The 22216-nt window shown below is 48.7% G+C and overlaps 2 protein-coding genes across 3 annotated transcripts; both read right to left on the bottom strand.

Annotated features, from left to right (window-relative positions):
• Positions 1–13366: 13366 nt before the first annotated feature.
• Positions 13367–14429, bottom strand: LOC117859083 (uncharacterized). Its single transcript, XM_034742266.2, has 2 exons — positions 14181–14429; positions 13367–14082 (listed from the first exon to the last, which is right to left on the bottom strand). The coding sequence occupies exons 1-2, from the start codon at positions 14187–14189 to the stop codon at positions 13555–13557; spliced, it is 537 nt and encodes a 178-aa protein (XP_034598157.1). The 5' UTR covers positions 14190–14429; the 3' UTR covers positions 13367–13554.
• A 3847-nt stretch (positions 14430–18276) lies between these two features.
• On the bottom strand, positions 18277–19141 carry LOC117859039 (heavy metal-associated isoprenylated plant protein 2). Of its 2 annotated transcripts, none has more exons than XM_034742210.2 (3): positions 19010–19141; positions 18812–18887; positions 18277–18724 (listed from the first exon to the last, which is right to left on the bottom strand). In XM_034742210.2, the coding sequence occupies exons 1-3, from the start codon at positions 19016–19018 to the stop codon at positions 18408–18410; spliced, it is 402 nt and encodes a 133-aa protein (XP_034598101.1). In that variant the 5' UTR covers positions 19019–19141; the 3' UTR covers positions 18277–18407. The 2 variants fall into 2 exon arrangements, with proteins under 2 accessions (XP_034598101.1, XP_034598102.1); XM_034742211.2 differs by having other exon boundaries at positions 18812–18884; positions 19010–19101.
• Between the last annotated feature and the right edge of the window lie 3075 nt (positions 19142–22216).

Genomic DNA, 22216 nt, shown 5'->3' on the forward strand with positions numbered 1-22216 from the left:
CCCAGCACACTGCTACCTAGCGCCCAGCTCCTTCCTCGCACGCGCCCATGCTCATCCACGCATGCACGCGTTGCGCCCGGCCACTCCCGCGCCGGAGCGTGCTCGCTCCTCCGCACCAGTCCGCCCGGCCGCGCCCGCGCGCCTGCGCTCGCCCGCTCGCCCGCGCCCGCCTGCGCACCGCACGCCCGGCCTTTGGCGCCTAGCGCCTGGCCGCACGCGCCGCGTCGCCGGCCGCCGGTCGCCGCCGTCCCACCGCACGTCACGCCGGCCATCACCTCGGTGGACTCCCTGTGCTCCTCGTCGACCGAGCCACCACGCCATCCACGAGGACGTCCACTCCGGCACGCCACTGGCCGGAAGTCCGGCCGCCATCATCACCTCCGACCTTCGCTCGCCGTGCGCCGCCTATAAAAGGGGGGAGCCGAGCCTTGCACCTCCACACCTTCACCACGAGCACCTTGCCTTCCTCCACCACCACCACCAGAACGCCGCCGGCCATCCCTTCCTCCACCTCCTGTTGTCTCCAGGAAGAAGAAAGGGGTAAATCCCTCTCCTCGCGATCCAACCCACCAGTTTCCCTTATTCGCGAACAAGTCCTCCCACCATTCCAAAAATAATTACAGATAGGCCCCTGCTCTCGCGGTTCAATCCTAAACCTCATTTTAAAGCCCCTAATACTCCTTTAACCCGTCATTTCATGCGCCAAATTCCCTCCAATCAATCCCAAATTCGACCACGGCCTCCTCTCATATATTTCCGCCGAGGCATATCAAAATTTCATGAAAATACTCTTCCTACCTATTTTCTGTTCCTACTTCTTGTTCGGAGCTCAACGGGTAAAATCTTTTTCCTTTTTATTTATTGTGTGCTCGTTTGTGTGTGCCGTAGATCGCGGAGTACCCGAGGAGGTGCGCGAGGAGGAGTTCGACCGCGAGCCCGAGCCCGAGGACCAGTACCGCGAGCAGGAGCTCCTGGAAGGCTTTGAGAACGGCAAGTCCAATCTCACCCTTTGATGCATATTTAATACCTAGTTTTTCAGACACAACCTATTGGCCTGTTTTATAAAATGCATATTGTTTTATCGCAAGACATGGTTGGATAGCCACCCCTTGATTGTTATGATTATTCCTTGTTGTCCCATATTTATCTCTAAATATGAGTTGCTCTGTTTAGATGATAAATATTGCTAGAATGCTTCGGAACTAATTATCCAAATTCAAACATGACTACATCTGTTTATTCGGAAAGTAAATGTGTGAGTATGTTCAACTGAGGAGTGGGTTTTTGGTGTAAAGAGAGGTGGTGGATGAGATGGATGGGCGTTTCTTGTGTGGAATGCCGGGTTGTTGGGCTCGTACCTTAGCGGTTGAGCAGAGTGGGAGATATCCATCTTGTCATGGCTAAGGACCGAGTTGATGTGTCATCCTGCCTGATTCCATCATCGTACAACCACTCGACCGTTGTATGGGCAACGGCTTAGCATAAACCCCACTAGCTAAACTGCTAGGCTTCAGGTGTGCTGGTGAGCAACGGGAGCCCTTGGAAAAGGACTAAGCTCTTGGTGACTTAGGTCCCGGTTTCGGCCCCGTGGGTGGGTTGCTAACCCCTTGGGTGCTTCCGTGTTGACTAGTCAGTGTTGGCTAAGGTGGGTAATGGCTTTGCTAGGATCCGTACCGTCACTAAGGTGATCGCGATACGGTACCCTACTTGTGGGAAAAGTGTACAACCTCTGCAGAGTTAAAACCTATCCGGGTAGCCGTGTCCACGGCATTGGACGAGTTACGGCTCGGTCACACAACTAGCTTTTGGGGGATGACTGGTATTTACGGCGTGTGTGGGTGTGTGGAATTTTGGAAGTGTCCGGCAGTTGTGCCGTGCGCTACGACGGACGGGGAGTCCGGTAGCGATAAAACTTGGATCCTTTGTGTAGGATCAACCCCACTTGATATATCGTTTATTAAAATGTTTTCATGAAACTTCTTTAAAATGAAACCCTGCATATGTCTAAAATTCAGCTTTATTGCAAATAAACCATAGCTATATCCTTGATGATTCATATGCATATTCTTGTTGTATCTCCCTCCGTGGATGGGGTTGGACTTGCTGAGTACTTTTGTACTCACCCTTGTGTTGTTGCTTCAGAGGAGGATCCGGACTTCGTCGCCGAGGACTTCGAGTAGGAGGTTGCGTCTGCACCCAACGCTGCCTGCGGTGTTGGCCCTTTTGCAGGATGCTTCCGCTGACGCTTAGTTTCGATTGCAGCCCGGAGTCCGACTGGACTGCAACTTGGATTTGTATTGTTATCGCTTTAGTCTTGCTTTGGGTGTGGCTTGCCCGCCCGCTCCTTCGGGAGTTGTACGGTTTCTGAACTATCTGTTGAATAAATGTGTTATCAGCCTCCTGGGACTGATAAATTGGATCACATTTAGTCTCTACTTATGTGGGGACGCTTCAGGTGGTATCAGAGCCGTCGTTGGCCGTAGGACGTAACCATTAGGACCGGAAAAGTCTTTTTGACCAAATTAAATGATTTACAAAATTTCTTGCTACCTCTACTCATTTGCAAAACTGATTTACACCCCGATTCTTTCCAGATGGCCGAAGAAGAGTGGACCAACAGCCACTGCCTGGAGGAGTCCGGTTTTCCCAGGTTGCTGTTCGCCTGCATGGACCGCCTCGGGATTTACGAGCGCCCGGAGTACTCCAGCCGGGAGTATGAAGACCGTGGGACTCTCCAGTGCGAGATGACCATCTTTGTGGGCAGGAGCAGCCGCTTCCCCGACATTCAGCCTTGGAATGTGTCTGCCACTGGTTTCCGGCGGAAAGACACTTACCAGGCGGCAGCTCGGAAAGCCCTGCGCTACCTGTGCCAAATTTATGAGAGGCACATCGGACGCACACCGATGAGGTTCTACCCGCCTGTCAAGAAGAACCGCCCGGTTTGGCTGGCCCGGGTAAGGACTTTGGAAGGACGTGGACAGCGCGAGGATGACCCCACCGTGCTCCATATGGCTGCCTATCTCCTCACTTTGGATGAACTCTGCGATGAGCAGGCCGCCCATCTGAAGCAGCAGATCCGCAGAGCCGAGGATGCTGAGGTTATGGTGAGAAGGCTCCAGGTGAGGTTGGCAGCAGCTGAAGCCCGAGCCGCGGCCACCCAAAGCAATGAGGCCCTCGCCATCGAGGCCCTCAAAGAGGCCGAGGACCGGCACGCGCGGGCATTGAAGGAAGTCCACCACTCGAACCGCACAAGAAGGAAAATGCGGGTCGTGGAGGACGACGAGGCCCTAGTATTGGATGGAGTCCCTGTTGCCCAGGGATCCGGAAAGCGGAAGAGCCCCGATGCCCCACCAGCACCACCGCCTTCGGAAAGGGACTCTGAGGTGGCCAATGGAGAAGCCTCGGAACCCCCTCCCGCAGGTGGGACCCTAAGAGACGAGGTGCTGGCCCTCCTTATTCCGCCAGAAGACCACTCCGCGCAGTGTGCAGATTCGTCCCGCGAGTAGAGTGCCCCACCCAGAGTTGTACTCCAGAAGCTGTCCTGAGTCTAGATTTGTACCCCCCAGTTGTGTTGTTGTACCGGTCGTGTAGCACGTGTTTTGGCCCTACCCCAAGTGTTGTAACCGCCCCGGCAAAATAATAAAATCATTTGTGCTTGTTGTTTGTTAGTCTGTGTGCTTGTCGACAGGAGGTGGATTCTGTCTCTTCAAAAATTCGAATTAATTAACTAAACATCACCTTATTATCCAAATCCAAGTCTCATGAAAGTCCACTCAATCTGCAGATGCCTCCCAAGCGTGCCACCAGGACCTCCCCGAGTCAAGCACGTGCCACTCCTAGTGCAGAAAGGCAGCAGGAAAGGCAGGGACCCCCACCAGTAGTGCACCATGAGGAGCAAGAGGTGAATCAGCCCGAGGGCAGGGGAGAGAGTCAAGTGGGAGCCCAGGAGCCACCGCCCCCACCGGTCATTGATTTGGTACAAGTGATGAACAACCAGACCCTTCTGCTGGAAGCCTTGGCCAATGCCATCACTCGCCAAAGGCCCCGCGGACAGGGTATGAATGAGAAACTGACAGACTTCCTCCGGACCAAGCCACCCACTTTTGGCGGGTCCATCAACCCCCTGGACGCAGATGACTAGCTGCGGGTTATTCAGAGGAAGCTAGAGCCATTCGGCTGTGAGAGCAGGGACAAGGTTCTCCTGGCTGCACATAAGCTCACTAGGACTGCTTTAGCTTGGTGGGAGAACTACTGCACAGCCGCCCAGGATGCCTTCACTATCACCTGGGATGAGTTTGTGACAGAGTTCCGCCGCTATCACATTCCTGCGGCTACCATGAAGCGCAAGGCCGATGAATTCCGTGAACTGCGCCAAGGCAACAAGTCAGTGGAAGAGTACACCTATCAGTTCATGGAGTTGGCCCGTTATGCTCCAGAGGAAGTAGACAAGGATGATAAGAAGCAAGACATGTTCAAGAAGGGTTTGAGTGCAGAACTGAGGACTCTGCTTACTCCTCAGATCTACCCTGACTTCAACACCCTGATGAACATGGCCATCCTGACTGAGAGGGCCAAGGCAGATGAAAGGAGGGACAACAAGCGCCGGTTCCTGGATAGCAAGGCCCACCAGCAGGACAGGTTCCAGAAGCCAAGGAGCTTTGGTCATCCCATGCCCAGGTCCCAAGCTCCCATGCAGTACCGGACCCAGTCTCAAGCTTCCGGTTCCCATCAGACTAATTCCCCATTCAGAAGCCAGAACCCTGTCAAGGCCCCATAGAACAGCGCCAGTCAAGTCACCAACAACGGCAGGGCATGCTTCAACTGCCGTGAGCCAGGGCATTTCATTGCCAACTGCCCCTACGCCAACAAGCCAGCTGCATCGGCCTTCTCCAACGCAGTAACTGGGCCAAGGGCAGCAGTGTCAGGGGCCAACCGTGTTCCCGTCCGCAGCAACAACCCCGGCAACAACAACAACAGCCAGCAGATGAGGCAGCCCCAGCAGTCGTTTGGACGAGCCCGCGTCAACCACATCAGCGCGCAAGAGGCTCAGGAAGCTCAGGGCGTTGTACTCGGTGAGTTTCTAGTCAGCTCAGTTTTGGCAACAATACTCTTCGATTCTGGAGCATCACATTCATTTATATCATCAAGCTTTGTGGATAAGCACCACCTACCTACAGTACTACTAAAGGTACCCCTAATAACCCGGACGCCTGGAGCCGACATCCAGTGTCGACTAGGTTGTTCCCGGGTAAGGATCAATTTAAGTGGGGTAGAATTCCTAGCAGATTTAGTAGTACTTGAGTCTAAGGGGATAGATGTGATCCTTGGAATGGATTGGCTAAGCCTACATGATGGACACATAGGATGTGCTGATAAGGTAGTGCGCATAATTAACCAGGATGGCGTGCAAGTGACCTGTCATACCCGGGGAAGTGGGCCCGACCCAATGGTTTTTAGCATGGAAGCCAAGGCCATAGAAGGAGTCCCGGTAGTGAGTGAATACCCGGATGTTTTTCCTGAAGAACTACCTGGAATGCCCCCGGACAGGGATATAGAGTTTGTGATCGACCTTATCCCTGGAACCTCCCCTATAGCCAAAAGGCCCTATAGAATGGCAGCATCTGAGTTAGCAGAGCTGAAGAAACAGTTAGGTGAGCTGCAACAGAGTGGCTTTATCAGACCCAGCTCATCCCCGTGGGGAGCCCCAGTGCTCTTTGTCAAGAAGAAAGACGGAAGCATGAGGATGTGCGTGGATTATCGCGCACTAAATGAGGTCACCATCAAGAATAAATACCCCCTTCCCAGAATAGATGACCTATTTGACCAGTTAAAAGGAGCCAAGTATTTCTCCAAAATAGATTTGAGATCAGGGTACCACCAGCTCAAGATCAAGGAAAGTGATATCCCGAAGACAGCTTTTGTTACTCGATATGGCCAGTTTGAATTCACAGTGATGTCCTTTGGACTGACCAATGCCCCTGCTTATTTCATGAATCTCATGAACAAGGTGTTTATGGAGGAGTTAGACAAGTTTGTCGTGGTCTTTATTGACGACATACTTATTTACTCCAAGAGTGTCCAAGAGCATGAGCAACATCTGCGAGTAGTGCTGGAGAAATTGAGAGCCCACCGACTTTATGCTAAATTCAGTAAATGTGAATTTTGGCTAGAGAAAGTGGCATTTCTTGGTCACATTTTGACCGCAGAAGGAGTAGCAGTCGACCCCGAGAAGGTTGAAGCCGTCTCCAACTGGCAGCAACCCACCAATGTTAGTGAAATCAGGAGTTTTCTTGGTTTAGCTGGGTATTATCGGAGGTTTATTGAAGGATTCTCTAAGATAGCCCGACCCATGACAGAGCTGCTTAGGAAGGACAAGAAATTCAATTGGACTGAGTCATGTGAGAGGAGTTTTCAGGAACTAAAAGGAAGATTAACAACCGCCCCAGTGTTAACCCTACCGGATATCCAGCGGGACTTCGTCATTTATTGTGATGCTTCCCGGCAAGGGTTAGGGTGTGTCCTGATGCAGGATGGGAAGGTAGTAGCATATGCCTCTCGTCAACTTAAGCCCCATGAGCAAAATTACCCCACCCATGATTTGGAATTTGCAGCCGTAGTGCATGCCCTCAAGATCTGGAGGCACTACTTAATCGGGAACAAGTGTGAGATTTACACTGACCACAAGAGCCTAAAATATATCTTCACCCAACCAGATCTGAATCTAAGGCAAAGAAGATGGTTAGAGTTGGTCAAGGATTATAATCTGGAAATTCACTACCACCCCGGTAAGGCCAATGTGGTAGCGGATGCATTAAGCAGGAAATCCTATGGGCAGATCGGACCTAAGGACCCCCACTTACAAGAGGAAATGACCCGATTAAATGTGCACATCGTCCCTTAGAATACCAGCCGCAAGCTAAGTGTTCAGCCCACCCTGGAAGAAAGAATCCGAGAGGCCCAAGGCTCGGACCCGGACCTAGTGAGGATTCGCAGGCAAACCGGAGAAAATAAAGCCCCAGACTTCAGAGTGGATGAAAAGGGAACCCTGTGGTACAAGGATAGGATTTGTGTGCCCAAGGAAGGTGAATTCCGGCAAACCATCATGGATGAGGCCCATAACTCAGCATATTCCATCCACCCGGGATCCACCAAGATGTACATGGACTTAAAGCAGAAGTACTGGTGGAACGGGATGAAAGCGGACATAGCCCAGTTCGTCGCTCATTGCGATATTTGCCAAAGGGTTAAGGCTGAACATCAGAAGCCGGCTGGTTTACTGCAACCACTACCCATTCCAGTTTGGAAATGGGATGAGATTGGCATGGATTTTGTAGTAGGATTGCCCAAGACTCAAAGAGGGAATGACTCCATATGGGTGATAGTGGACCGACTCACTAAGGTTGCCCACTAGTTGCCCGTACGGACCACCTATGGTGGAGAAAAGCTAGCTCGGCTCTATGTGGACAACATAGTGAAATTGCATGGTGTACCTAGCAGAATTGTTTCGGATAGAGGGACCCAATTTACCTCTAGATTCTGGAAAAGTCTGCATAAGGCTATGGGTACCAAACTGGACTTTAGTTCAGCTTATCACCCCCAGACCGATGGCCAAACAGAGAGAGTAAATTAGATCATGGAAGACATGTTGAGGGCATGTGTCCTTACTTATGGCAAGGACTGGGAACAGAGTCTACCATATGCAGAGTTCTCATATAACAACAGTTACCAAGCCAGCTTAGGCATGTCGCCGTTTGAGGCCCTCTATGGGAGAAAGTGCAGGACCCCGTTGATGTGGTCGGAAGTAGGAGAGCGCACCCTAGTAGGACTTGCCTTTATTAAGGAAGCAGAAGAGCGAGTAGCTGAAATACGAGAGAAGTTGAAAGCAGCACAGTCTAGACAGAAAAGCTACTCGGATAAAAGAAGACGAGAGTTGAGTTTCAGTGAGGGGGACTTCGTGTACCTTAAGGTCTCTCCGATTCGAGGTACCCGAAGGTTCCAAGTGCAAGGAAAGTTGGCCCCTCGGTATATTGGACCATACAAGGTGCTAAAAAGAGTTGGAGCGGTAGCATACCGTATTCAGTTGCCCGAAGAAATGTCGGACATCCACCCGGTATTTCATGTGTCCCAGCTAAGGAAATGCCTGAGAGTGCCAGAAGAGCAAGTCCCGGTGGAAACCATAGATTTGCAGAAGGACCTGCGATATCAAGAGGTACCCGTCAAGATTCTGGACACCGTCACCAGAAGGACGAGGAATTCAGTAGTGCGGATTTGCAGAGTTCAATGGAGTAGGCATGGTGAAGAAGAAGCCACTTGGGAACGCGAGGATGCGTTAAGGAAGGAGTTTCCCCATCTGTTCAGGATTCAGCCGAATCTCGAGGACGAGATTCAATTTAAGTGGGGTAGGTTTGTAACGCCCGTAAAAATACACCCAATTAAATCACTCGTTAAAAATGCATTCCAAAATTTTTCCGATCGCTGAGCTCCGTCAAATCATTTCCTTTCCGCCGGACCCGCCGTCCCGGCACCCGACGTCGTCAACCCTCTTTTTCCGTTCCCCGCAAATTTCGCCGCGTGCCGGATGGCAGACCGCCGTGCGTGCCCGCGACCATTTCCGCAATCGCCGCCATCAATTTCTTTTTCCTTCTTTTCCTTCTTTCCTTTTCTTTCATTTTCCTTCACTTTCTTTTCTCCTTTTTTTTTCCTCACACCAACAGCTCCTTGCTTTCTTTTCCTTACGTACTGCATGCATGCATGCATGCATGCACCGTTTCCTTTTTTTTATTTTCTTTTCCTCCGCGAACTTGGTGCTGGCCGCATGCACCATTTTTTTTTTCTATTCTCTTTCCCCTGGAACTTGGTGCTGGCTGCATGCGCCTGGTTCTTTTCCTTTCTTCCCCCCTGCTGCATGCTCCAGTACATGTCGCATGCTCCAGTGCATGTCCCCTAGTGCCTGGCTTTTCTTGGCGCGCGTGCACTTCCTTGGGCCCGTGCCTGGACCCAACGCTAGCCCCTGCACCTCTACTGTTCGCATAGCTGCTGCACGCCACCTCCTGCAAGCTCCGGTCCCACCTGCACAACGCACGCACCCCAGCACACTGCTACCTAGCGCCCAGCTCCTTCCTCGCACGCGCCCATGCTCATCCACGCATGCACGCGTTGCGCCCGGCCACTCCCGCGCCGGAGCGCGCTCGCTCCTCCGCACCAGTCCGCCCGGCCGCGGCCGCGCGCCTGCGCTCGCCCGCTCGCCCGCGCCCGCCTGCGCACCGCACGCCCGGCCTTTGGCGCCTAGCGCCTGGCCGCACGCGCCGCGTCGCCGGCCGCCGGTCGCCGCCGTCCCACCGCACGTCACGCCGGCCATCACCTCGGTGGACTCCCTGTGCTCCTCGTCGACCGAGCCACCACGCCATCCACGAGGACGTCCACTCCGGCACGCCACTGGCCGGAAGTCCGGCCGCCATCATCACCTCCGACCTTCGCTCGCCGTGCGCCGCCTATAAAAGGGGGGAGCCGAGCCTTGCACCTCCACACCTTCACCACGAGCACCTTGCCTTCCTCCACCACCACCACCAGAACGCCGCCGGCCATCCCTTCCTCCACCTCCTGTTGTCTCCAGGAAGAAGAAAGGGGTAAATCCCTCTCCTCGCGATCCAACCCACCAGTTTCCCTTATTCGCGAACAAGTCCTCCCACCATTCCAAAAATAATTACAGATAGGCCCCTGCTCTCGCGGTTCAATCCTAAACCTCATTTTAAAGCCCCTAATACTCCTTTAACCCGTCATTTCATGCGCCAAATTCCCTCCAATCAATCCCAAATTCGACCACGGCCTCCTCTCATATATTTCCGCCGAGGCATATCAAAATTTCATGAAAATACTCTTCCTACCTATTTTCTGTTCCTACTTCTTGTTCGGAGCTCAACGGGTAAAATCTTTTTCCTTTTTATTTATTGTGTGCTCGTTTGTGTGTGCCGTAGATCGCGGAGTACCCGAGGAGGAGCGCGAGGAGGAGTTCGACCGCGAGCCCGAGCCCGAGGACCAGTACCGCGAGCAGGAGCTCCCGGAAGGCTTTGAGAACGGCAAGTCCAATCTCACCCTTTGATGCATATTTAATACCCAGTTTTTCAGACACAACCTATTGGCCTGTTTTATAAAATGCATATTGTTTTATCGCAAGACATGGTTGGATAGCCACCCCTTGATTGTTATGATTATTCCTTGTTGTCCCATATTTATCTCTAAATATGAGTTGCTCTGTTTAGATGATAAATATTGCTAGAATGCTTAGGAACTAATTATCCAAATTCAAACATGACTACATCTGTTTATTCGGAAAGTAAATGTGTGAGTATGTTCAACTGAGGAGTGGGTTTTTGGTGTAAAGAGAGGTGGTGGATGAGATGGATGGGCGTTTCTTGTGTGGAATGCCGGGTTGTTGGGCTCGTACCTTAGCGGTTGAGCAGAGTGGGAGATATCCATCTTGTCATGGCTAAGGACCGAGTTGATGTGTCATCCTGCCTGATTCCATCATCGTACAACCACTCGACCGTTGTATGGGCAACGGCTTAGCATAAACCCTACTAGCTAAACTGCTAGGCTTCAGGTGTGCTGGTGAGCAACGGGAGCCCTTGGAAAAGGACTAAGCTCTTGGTGACTTAGGTCCCGGTTTCGGCCCCGTGGGTGGGTTGCTAACCCCTTGGGTGCTTCCGTGTTGACTAGTCAGTGTTGGCTAAGGTGGGTAATGGCTTTGCTAGGATCCGTACCGTCACTAAGGTGATCGCGATACGGTACCCTACTTGTGGGAAAAGTGTACAACCTCTGCAGAGTTAAAACCTATCCGGGTAGCCGTGTCCACGGCATTGGACGAGTTACGGCTCGGTCACACAACTAGCTTTTGGGGGATGACTGGTATTTACGGCGTGTGTGGGTGTGTGGAATTTTGGAAGTGTCCGGCAGTTGTGCCGTGCGCTACGACGGACGGGGAGTCCGGTAGCGATAAAACTTGGATCCTTTGTGTAGGATCAACCCCACTTGATATATCGTTTATTAAAATGTTTTCATGAAACTTCTTTAAAATGAAACCCTGCATATGTCTAAAATTCAGCTTTATTGCAAATAAACCATAGCTATATCCTTGATGATTCATATGCATATTCTTGTTGTATCTCCCTCCGTGGATGGGGTTGGACTTGCTGAGTACTTTTGTACTCACCCTTGTGTTGTTGCTTCAGAGGAGGATCCGGACTTCGTCGCCGAGGACTTCGAGTAGGAGGTTGCGTCTGCACCCAACGCTGCCTGCGGTGTTGGCCCTTTTGCAGGATGCTTCCGCTGACGCTTAGTTCCGATTGCAGCCCGGAGTCCGACTGGACTGCAACTTGGATTTGTATTGTTATCGCTTTAGTCTTGCTTTGGGTGTGGCTTGCCCGCCCGCTCCTTCGGGAGTTGTACGGTTTCTGAACTATCTGTTGAATAAATATGTTATCAGCCTCCTGGGACTGATAAATTGGATCACATTTAGTCTCTACTTATGTGGGGACGCTTCAAGGATGATTGGTGACTTCCTTTTACAAAGAGGATGTTGAGCCAATTGCTGGAGTTGGCTACTGGTTGCATATCAATGCTTTTATCTATCTTTTGAACTATTTCACTATTTGTTATTGTCATGTGACTTGTGAACTATGTCCAATATATTCTACCATTCTGTGTCTATGTTATAGACTTATAGTTAGCCGAGCACTAGACACTAGTGAATTAGTGAGTGATCTGAACTCATGTATTCAATATTCAGTGAGGTGTTGATGTCGTTTGAGAACTGGAAACTATCAACTGCGTGTCTTATGTCTATGTCTACGTGTGAATGTGTGATGTACATGTACTGTAGGCTGTAGCATGTCTTTTTTTCCTATCCGTATAAAACCATGTAACCCGTAGACATAGACATAGATGGTGTTTACACGGCCTACGCACTAAACGAGGGTCGACCGAATGACTACCATTTAGCGTTTAGGTGAACATTTTATGGAAGTGATGCTTTGGCGGTGTTGCGGTTGATGATAGGTGGATCTAGGGCCCAAGCTGGTCCTAGCCCCTAGGCATGATAAATAAGTCTCAGGGCCAGTCCTATAGGGTAGTCACCGGGGGCAGCCGCCTCGGGCCCCAAATCATGTATACAAGTAATATATTTGTCAAGTTCCAAGGTCTACTCAGTTGCTATAACCAAGCCCAAACACTACAACGTGACTTCGCGTCAAGAAATGTTACAAGAAATCATTTAATTAAAATGTATCTAGAAAGTGCTATCCTTAGTATTTTCTATTTTGTTTGCGTGTAATTAATTTTAGTAGTTTGTGTGCTATTTGTGCTTGATTGATTGATAGACCACTGTTTTCACCAATGAACATTGTCAATTTTGCATGCAGATAAGTGTTCAACGGCAACTTTTTTTTGACATATATGTTCAATTGGGGCCTCCAATTTTAGTTTCGCCCGGCCCTGAAAAACACAGGGGCAGCCCTGATAAGTCCAATGCAAAGGCATGGAGCAGCACCTTTCAGCCCAGCAAGCAGGGACCTCAATCTCGCGTCAAGCTAGCATCTTCCAATCTCGCAAAGATCCTTTCAGCGCTGCTCATTCTACTTGCTTGTGCGATCTTGCTCCAGCCCCCTGCGGCCCTGCCCAGGGTTCCCAATTTCATTTCCAGCTTTTTTTCCAGTCCGCATCGAAATAAGCGAAATTCGTAAAATTTCGGACGAAATTCGAGTTAAAAAGTTGGATCTTTTAGTGAACAATGCGATATTTCGGATGAACAGTGATTTCGGTCAAAGACCGAAATTTCGGCCAAATTTTTATCCCTGCCCCTGCCCCTATACCATATAGCTCAGCCCCTCTCATGCTTGATTTTTGGGTCCACCACTGATGACAGTTGATGCTTCCATTATCATCGTTGATGGTGACTTTCGGCATTGTTTGCGTTGACCCGTTTAAACCTGCTATTAATTTTTGACGTCCTGGTACATGATTTCTATGTGATACGCATTGTAAAGTGATCAGCTTTACCTATATATGCTGCAGGATGACTATACGAGTTGTTTATTGGAGATTTATACTTCTTTTTGGAGTTAGGGTTTATCGGAGATCATCTAATGCCTTGCTATATCTCCTTTTGGACGTATACTTTTTGTTGCCATGGTGGCACCCATTTGTAAGTTTTGTGGTCCGATACATTCTCAATTAAGGATGACTAAAGCCGGAAATAAGCTTTCAATTATCTAAAACGATATGAAAAATACTGGCAAACTTTATCTACCATTCGAGCCGTCCTCTTCGACCGATAGAATTCATTTGCCTACACAAGTTGTGGAGCCAAATATGAGCCAGATCTTGTAATGATCCATTATCTTTACAGAGGAAGGTAGACAACCAAGCCAAAAATACAAACATGCGTATAGTACACTAGTGCAGCGGGAAAAAAAGCAATGAACAAAAATAAAAATACAGAGCGAGATCCATAAACGTGCCATAGCAAGCAAGACACAACTCCTGGAGACCAGAGCAGAGCTACTGGATGGTGCATGCTCCATCAGGTGACCTCTCTTCATAGCAGGCGTAGTAGGGGTAGCTGCTGGGGTACCCGTGGTAGTAGGGGTAGCTGGGGGCCACTGCGCGGTGATCGTAGTAGAAGCCGGCGGCGGGGCTCGGCTTGCAGCGGCCGCAGGAGCAGCAGCCCTTCCCGAGCCACGCCTCGCAGGCCTTCTCGCACTTGTCCTTGCACTCCTTCTCGCACTTGTCCTTGCACTCCTTGCAGCAGGTGATCTTCTCGCACTTCTCCTTGCAGAGCTTCTCGCACGCCTCCTTGCAGGGCTCCTTCTTCTTGGGCTTGTCATCCTCCACGCTGACGATGGACGCCGCGAAGCACTTCTTCTTGAGCCTCATCACGACGCACACCGGGTCCACGGTCCCCACCACCGTCAGCGTGCACTTCTCGGCGTCGATGTCCAGTGACTTGATACCTTGGAGCTTGGAAACAGCTGCCAGGATCTCACTCTTGCATTTTGAGCCAACGAGGTCAGCTTTGATCACTATCTTCTGCAATGAGCAATCGACAACACAAGCGTTCAGCACAAATGGTTCATGGTCAGAGAAATTCAGAGTTAACCTGCAGAAGGAAAGGCATGATCACGAACCTTAGACATTATGAGCTGATGACACCCCTGGCCGGTTGGACAGCAGAGACTGCGCGCGTGTCGGGAGGAGGAGGCTCTGCTGCTGGAACTGAATGTTCTGCAGAATCTCTGTTCGATTCGAAGTGTACATGTAGGCGGCAACTTGGAAGTCAACTCGGCAAAACAGCACCGACTACCATTTCGCCATTGGCTGGGACCTGGTCGTAGGAATATGCACACACTTGTGCTCCACACGCATATACAAACTCGCCCTGTTGGGATTATCATAATCCTGTTTCTGAATGCAGGAGGTTGCAACTGTCAGCTGTACTGCTTAGTCAATTCCCATGCTCTGAGATGTCACTGACTTATAGCACATAAGGATTGGCCGGATTTTGCTGGTACACATGTTAGTTAGGATGGGAATTTTTAGGGAGTAATTAGGGGATAATATTATATACTTGTATGTGGGTTCCCTCATCAAACTGGGTCCGCCTACTCGTTGTTTGTTGGTTTCGTTCGTGGAAATGTCAGCCCAAAGTTTTGTTTTTAGTTTGAATTCACCCAACACTCCAACAAACATTTTCAGTAATCAGAAAGTTGTGGGACACACATATCACCCGGTTTGCTAAAATATGTGATCCTGATCACAACACCTTTCCTGGAAGCATACTTTGGAAAACTAGAAAATAATTTCTATATTTGTTCACTTTGTCACAGTTTGTTATGAATCTTTACTCGAAATACTTGTTTTTGAAAATAAAAAATACCAATAAATTCTTCCCTTGAAGAGGTAACCATACAACATTGTTTTTGGAATTTTTTCAGACAACCAAACTAAGCTGTTTTCTCTAGTACTAATTCCTCTTTCATGTTAACTCAATGGAATCTCAAATCCAAAGAGGTCGACATCAATCTAAAAGATTGCATCCAGTGCAACATAAGAAACAAGATCTACCCTAGCACACCCCTTCCCTATCATATAGGCAAACCTATTATGCGATTTACCTAAGCAAACCCCTGCCTGGCATCAATGATTGGACTGGAAGATGGTGAAATTCACTGGCAACCGTATTAATTGAAAGCTGGTATTCATACGGATACTACTTCCTCCGTCCCAAATTACTATTCGTTTTGGCTTTTCTAGATACATAGTTTTTGCTATGCATCTAGATATATAATATGTCTAGATACATAACAAAAGTTACGAACGAATAGTAATTTAGGACAGAGGGAGTAATAGATTACTAAGTTTCTTGTGGAATGTGGCAAAAGTGATGTGTAGCATTCTTGTCGATCAACTCTAAAGAACTTGAAAAGGAGCCTTTCTATGCTGATGACAACTGCAGGATTTGCTGAATAAATTTAACATTCAAGCAAAACTCATGATCCCTGCATGACGATGCATGTAAGCATACTCATGACGCGGGATTAGAACGCGGGAGTGAAGCTGGCAGTTGAAAATTGGTGACAGTTTAAAATATAGCAGTAATCCAGCATTTCCTGCCTATGAGATCAGGTCTAGTCACTGTATTCTGCATACCTCCAAAAGAAGCCAATAAGTTTAGCAGTAATTGGTCATGGACATTGTTCAGTTACTTAACCAAGAATTATCCCTTCAGTTTTCTTTGGAAGAGGCATAAACAATCTTACTGCCTCAGACATTCTGTCTTGAGAAAGTGTGAAACATCGGGTGAATGCAGGAGACCTTGTTACGAACCGAGAAACAGCTACGAAACCGAGAAGTCAACTTGAGCACCAAATGTAAACATTGGGTGGGAACTAGTCATATGATTGACTAAGAATGCTTGTGTTTGATGTGACGAGATGATTTAGGCCGATGTCATATGATTAACCCACTCTTTATTATTTTCAGGAGATGTTACAGTAACGTAGGATGGAAATTGAAAGGATACTGTCTTAATTACTGCTTTGCCATAGTTGACTGCACTATTAACTTCTCTGCAAGTAGGAAATGTCAATGCGATGCGATGACAGACCGGTTAAACCAAGCCTTTTGTTTTCTAATCATAAGCACCCAGCCTGGTGAGGAGTTCTTTGTTCAGTAGTTTTGCACAAAGCAAAAGCGAATTAACACAACTTTTTTAATGGTTTCTTAAACGATTCTTTAGAGTATCCTTACTGTTTTCTTGAAAGGAAACATTCCATGCAGACTTCCTACTCGTGGAATCATGAAACTCCCTAAAAATACATACTTGAAGTGTTGGATTACAAGTGAATTGTCCACCTTTCCCCATCAGTTTAAGTTTTCAGGTTGAACTGGTTGATACATGCAACCCAATATGAAGTTTGAAAAAATCTAAAGAATCCATACATGTATAGGTTACTAACGATTTACTCATGTGGTGGGATGACGAGGCAAAAGTGACGTAGCAACCTCTCGGTCAACTGTGTTCCAGTAAAGATCTAGAAGAAAACGAACTAATCCATGCTGAGTGAGGACAGCAACTGAAGAAAAGATTCGATTAATTCCTGCTCTCCATGCATGCACACATTATCAGAAAAGGACTCCTGGTGTCCGTTTACCTTACGTGATACAAAAGATCATCATGCGTAATAGCAAATGAAGTCGATGTTCAATCAAGGTGAAATCATATTATAAAGATGATGACTGGAATGCCAAACTTTGATGGATCAGATACGAATATATCAGATCGAAATCAACAAGAAGTTCATGGATAACATGCATTGGCTAGTTACTTCTCTTAACCGAGAATTTCCTTCTGCAGAGAACAAACAAAAAATTGTAGATATATAAAATAAAATCAAATAAAGAATATGACTGACTTTACTAGACGTACGTACTGGGTGTTGTCACTCTGGGTGACTGGAGAAGAAAGCGACCATGTCGAAAACTCCCGAAGGAAACAAAAGGCTCGTGCACGCAGCTGTCATTCCAGAGGTCAGCTCAACCGCCGAGGCGCCATCTCTCGATCGGAGGCGACCAATTTTTAAAATAGCGAGCTACATCGACGCTACAATGGTTTTTGACAATTGCCGCTACAATATCATTGTACTAAATAGCGGACTATAATAACATTATAAGAGGATGTAGCGGAGCTATAGCGGTTGAGAAGAGCTTTTCGCTAAATGTTATAGCCCGCTATTTGGAACATTGGTGGCGACGCAACATTGAACGGCTGGGAGGACGTGGTCGTACCGTCTTGCTGAGTTGGTTGCATTTCGCTGACGGTATGCAGGGATCGGTCTCTTTTCTTCCAGTCGGCATCGAGTTGTTGGTATGCAAATTGCAAGACGAATGCATGGCCATGGAACATGGACACTGAATTGGTAAACCAAGCACGTCTTTTAATGTTAGCTTGTTTTCTAATCGAGCGCATCAAGCCTGGTTCTAGGAGACTTCTTAGTTTGTTTATTTTCGACAAACGATTGCCGACTTCACAGAGAGTTTGGTCGATGCCATATCCATTGTCTTCAGAAAAAAGGATGTCACAGGCCAGTCCCTTATAGAAAAAAATATTATGAAAAAATGCTCAATGTTTATAATCAGTAGGGGTTCACCCCCTCCTGTTTCCAAAAAAAAAGCCCAATGTTGTTCATGGTGGGGGTGCAGTGAGTTGACTGAGAAAATGTCAGCAGCTAAGAGTCGATACCTGGTGAGCCGCAGGTTCCCTTCAAAGCTTCGAAGACTTAGCACAGCCAATTATTTGCGTCAGAAACCGTCAGCAGCTGCGATGAATGATTACTTGCGTTCATTATCATTTTTCAGTACATTTCAATGACGGCATACGAGCTCTAGCTGGGAGGCGCCGGTAAGAGAGCTCGATCGCCCAATGGTATCTCTCTACTCGTCAGAAATGAGAACAAACTATGCTTACTGTATTTCATTAAACCATTGCAAACTAAATTTTATGGTTTAAGGAATGCGCCTTCGTACTAGGGATACTTTTCGAGACAGACAAAGTGGCATTGTTTTGAAGAAGGACTGCCTACATCCTGACCCCACGTCTTTCTGGGACGGGCCAGGCCGGGCTACAATGGCAACTGGTGTGCCTTTTCATCTTAGTAGGAGTAGCTCAAACGTTCACATGTTTTTTCATACTACAACGAATCACGCGATCGACACAAGAAGAAATATAATGGAACTGGTGTTTGATCAAATATAATCACACATACGTAGAATCAGAACTCCAAAGTTTTCTTGGTAGAACAGACACAAACAACTGAAGAAAGGTGGCAGGCCACTCCTCTCATGGCCGCACAAGGCTACCAGTACCAGCCATAACCATACGGCGCATGCCTGAATGTTCCGTAGTAGCAGCAGTTCGGGAGCACGCATGCCGAGCAGTTGCATCCAGGCACGCACCCCTTCTTGCAGTCGCAGGCCTCGACGCAGTGGCAGGGATCGTCGTCCTCCTCCTCCTCCGGCTTGGTCTCGGGCTCCTTCGGCTTGTCGTCCTCGACGCCGATGATCACCGCCGCCAGGCACGCCTTCTTGAGCTCTAGCACGATGGCCACCGGGTCCACAGTCCCGACCACCGTAAGCGTGCAGTTCTCGGCGTCGATGTCCATGGACTTGATCCCTAATGAAGGAGGACACGGAGAATGGCGCGGGCAGTTAATGACTGACAAGTGGGGCCTTTGTGCAGTTCAAACCAATTTCAGGGTACCTTCTAGCTTGGCGACGGTCGACAAGATGGCCATCTTGCAGCTGCTGCCGATGAGATCAGCTCTGATCACTATCTTCTGAAGATACATGCCGAAGTGCGGATGGAAAAAAAAATGCAAGGATCAGCTTCTTGATAAGTACTTTGGGCTGAAACTGGTTAGAATATACAAAATCAAGCAAAATAAAATGCATGACTAACCTTAGACATACTCGTCACCCTTGGGATCGATTGCAAGTCTGGAAACCCTGGGTGACCGGAGATGAAAGCGACGCTGCTGAAAGCTCTGAGAAATGCTTGTCTAACTCTAGGCCGTTTTATACTGATAGCAGAGAACCAAAGAGGCCAGCTCTCAAGATTAGTAAGGAATTGGTCCATCATTAAAACAAATAGTTTGAAAGGACCAATTCCTTGTGGGCATAATTACAATACGATTGACCTACCATTTATTTAAATTTTCCAGTAGTGCTGGAACGTGGAATGATGGTTGAAAGGGCGTTGTCGCACTGTTTTGCCATTTTCAGTGGCATACTTGCAGTACTGCTAAGCTAGGATTGGCCAGTTCTGCAAGTAGGCATGTTTGTATGAGATGATGCAGAGGCAATGCATCGACAGAACTGCTGCTAAACCAAGTGCATTTTTTCTAATCAAGTATATCCAGCCTATCCCTAAGGTAGTAAGGTGGTTGCTCTTTTGTTTTTCTTTTTTCAGTTTTCGACATGATATAATTTGCAAAACCATCGAGATTCTCAACGAGACGCATCCGCTGTTTTCAGGAAAAGGGAGCCTGTGTAGTGGTATGCACGTACTTGGTCTTGCAAAGTAGCGTGTGGCATTTTAGGGCAAAAAAAAGAAGAAGAAGTACTTGCTAGTGGAGAAAAAGAAATCAGTTCACTTGGAAAAAAATAAAATGTCTGCAACTAACACAGCAAGGCACCACTAGAAGGTAGGTCAGGTCCAGTTCTGCGAATATGCGGGCTCCTTGATGCGGAGAGCTAAACGAAGCCACCCATGATTGCATTGGAAACCGTCAGCAGGCAGCAGTTGTGAACTTGTGATCGATTGATGGTCATTCGCATGCTAACACATATCCTGTCCAATTTTGGCCCACTGATGTTTTGGACGATGGGGACGCACATCTCCCTATTGGGCCGGGCCCGGCCATTGGGTATGTCCATGGGCCATGGGTAACAAAATTGCTCGTGCATGATGAATTGTGATGGCCCGTGGGCGTCGACCGGATCCAAGCCAGCTTCGTGATGGTCCTGCTGCATTCAGGAAACATGGATCAATCGAAGGTAGGTTGAGAAAGAGAGATTTCCTTGGAAGTAGGTGTGGGGTTGTCTTGCTGTCCAATCTCAATCTCATCGATGGTTCCTTTCCAATTGGATCGTTGCCGTTTCGTTTTCCATGTTAGGTCGTGACCTAGCTGCCCTGTGATCCCACTCACATTTTCTGAATCAGGTGCCAGCATTTTCCGTAGAGACACAGTACGGCATTGGCAAAAAAAAAAGTAGAAACAAGTACGAAATAGCAAACAAAACCACGATTTTCTGCCCCCCTTTTGTTGCAGTAATTTTTTTTGATAGAGGCTGCGTCATTCTTGCATTTAGAGTCTCTATCTTGCCTTTCCTTAGTAGTTAAGGTGGCCCTCGCAAATTGCGCGGGCAGCTAGTATTTTTTCAATCTTAATTTTTTTACTTTAAAATAGATGTAAATAGTTCTGTTTGGTGGTGTAATTGTTGTCTTAATAACCCATACCAATGTATCATCTACATTTTTTCCTCAAAAGTCATATTCTACGGCAAAAGTATAGAAACACATTTTATATAATTATCAAAGATTAATACATTTTTAATATAAATATAATTTTTTTTAAAAATTGACTGGCATGATAAATTATCCTTTGATTTTTAGAAGAAGATCTAGGTGAGTGAATCAGTGTATACCAACAAAAGTAATAATATTCCTTTTTCCTCCAATCTCGGATTGCTATATCCCCATGCATGCTCCCATATTGTCTTATAATTGCGGCAGCCTTTTCCCAACACGAACTGTGCATGGGGTCAACAAATTCATTTTTGTAACTGGCTAAGCATAGCCTTCTTATCTATGTGTCATTGTCAAGATTTGCGGATCAAGACTCTAGACTAGTAAATTTCTTTTATGCGCGTAAGGCTTCGGATGGTGGCGTGGGAGACACAGGGTTAGACTGGTTCGGGCAAAAGGAGGCCCTGCGTCCAGTATCGAGGCTGCTCGTGTTACCCACGCGGGGTTCTGTAGTAGGGGTTACAGATGGGCGAGAGAGGGAACTGATCCCAGGTCTCTTGAGTGTGCTTGTGCTCTAAGGGATTGTGAGCGTGTACTGTTTGCTTGAGAAAAGGAGTCCTCGTCCCATGACCCCCGGTCCTCCTTTTATAGCGCAAGAGGGAGCTCGGGGTTACAGCTGAGCCAGGCGTAAGGAGAAGAAGTAGGAAGGATAAGCTAAGTAAAAAAAATAGTAAAGGGGAGGGTCCCAAGGCCACCGCTCTTGCCCCGGCCTCCGGTCCCTGTCAGCGCGTCCGGCGGGGGAGGGCGATTCCTTCCTGATCTTGTCGATGATCTCCCTGGTCGCCGTTGCCGTCGAGCGTGATGATGAGCCTCAGCTTCGGCATCCGTGCCCGCTGGGGAGGAGGTCCGATTCTGTTGCCCCGCCGATTACCGTAAGACCCGGACGTCGCATCCCTGAAACTGCCGTTGGGAGCACGGGGCGCGAGAGCAAGCGATGCGCCCTCCTGTGTCGTTCAGCGCAGCTCATGAGTACCCTGTGGCGAATCAGAAGGAGCTGCGGCCACTGCAGCTCGCGCCGCACGGCCGCGCACCGGTATTCAGCACCGGTTACGTTGGGGACGCCGCTCCCTTTCGGCTTGACAGGGCCGCGGCGCATTTATGGCGAGGTCGATAGGGAGGCCCACGAGATCGTCATCCTGATCCTCCAGTCCGCGCCCGAGGCGAATATTCGCCTTGTGGACCCGAGCGAGTTCGACCCCCACGCCTAGGGTCGGGTGAGGCGGAGTTTCTGCGGTGAGGGTCGGGCGCTCCTGACCCCGGTCCCCTGGGTCGGGCGAGGCGAAGTTTAGTCTTCTAGGGGTCGGGAGCGTCCGACCCCGGGACTCCGGGTCGGGCGAGGTGGAGTTTAGTCTTCTAGGGGTCGGGAGCGTCCGAACCCTGGACTCCGGGTCGGGCGAGGCAGAACGTGGCCTCTCCCTTTCATATTGGGCTGATGGCAATTTTGCTACCTTAGATGGGCCTAGGCCTTTAAGTTCTGTTGATTTCGTGGGCTAGGGGAGATTGTTGATATCTCCCCCAACAGTAGCCCCCGAGCCTGTGGTGGAGCGGGAACGCTCCTCCAGAGGCTGTAGTGGTTGC

This window comes from Setaria viridis, chromosome 5, assembly GCF_005286985.2.
Source record: "Setaria viridis chromosome 5, Setaria_viridis_v4.0, whole genome shotgun sequence".
Lineage (NCBI taxonomy): Eukaryota > Viridiplantae > Streptophyta > Magnoliopsida > Poales > Poaceae > Setaria > Setaria viridis.

What these genes read in the sequence shown, in the direction of transcription:
- LOC117859039 (XM_034742210.2), bottom strand. An exon ending in GACCGTCGCCAAGCTAGAAG is followed by an intron (nt 18,725 to 18,811) that starts GTACCCTGAAAT and finishes CTCCTTCATTAG; the next exon opens with GGATCAAGTCCATGGACATC.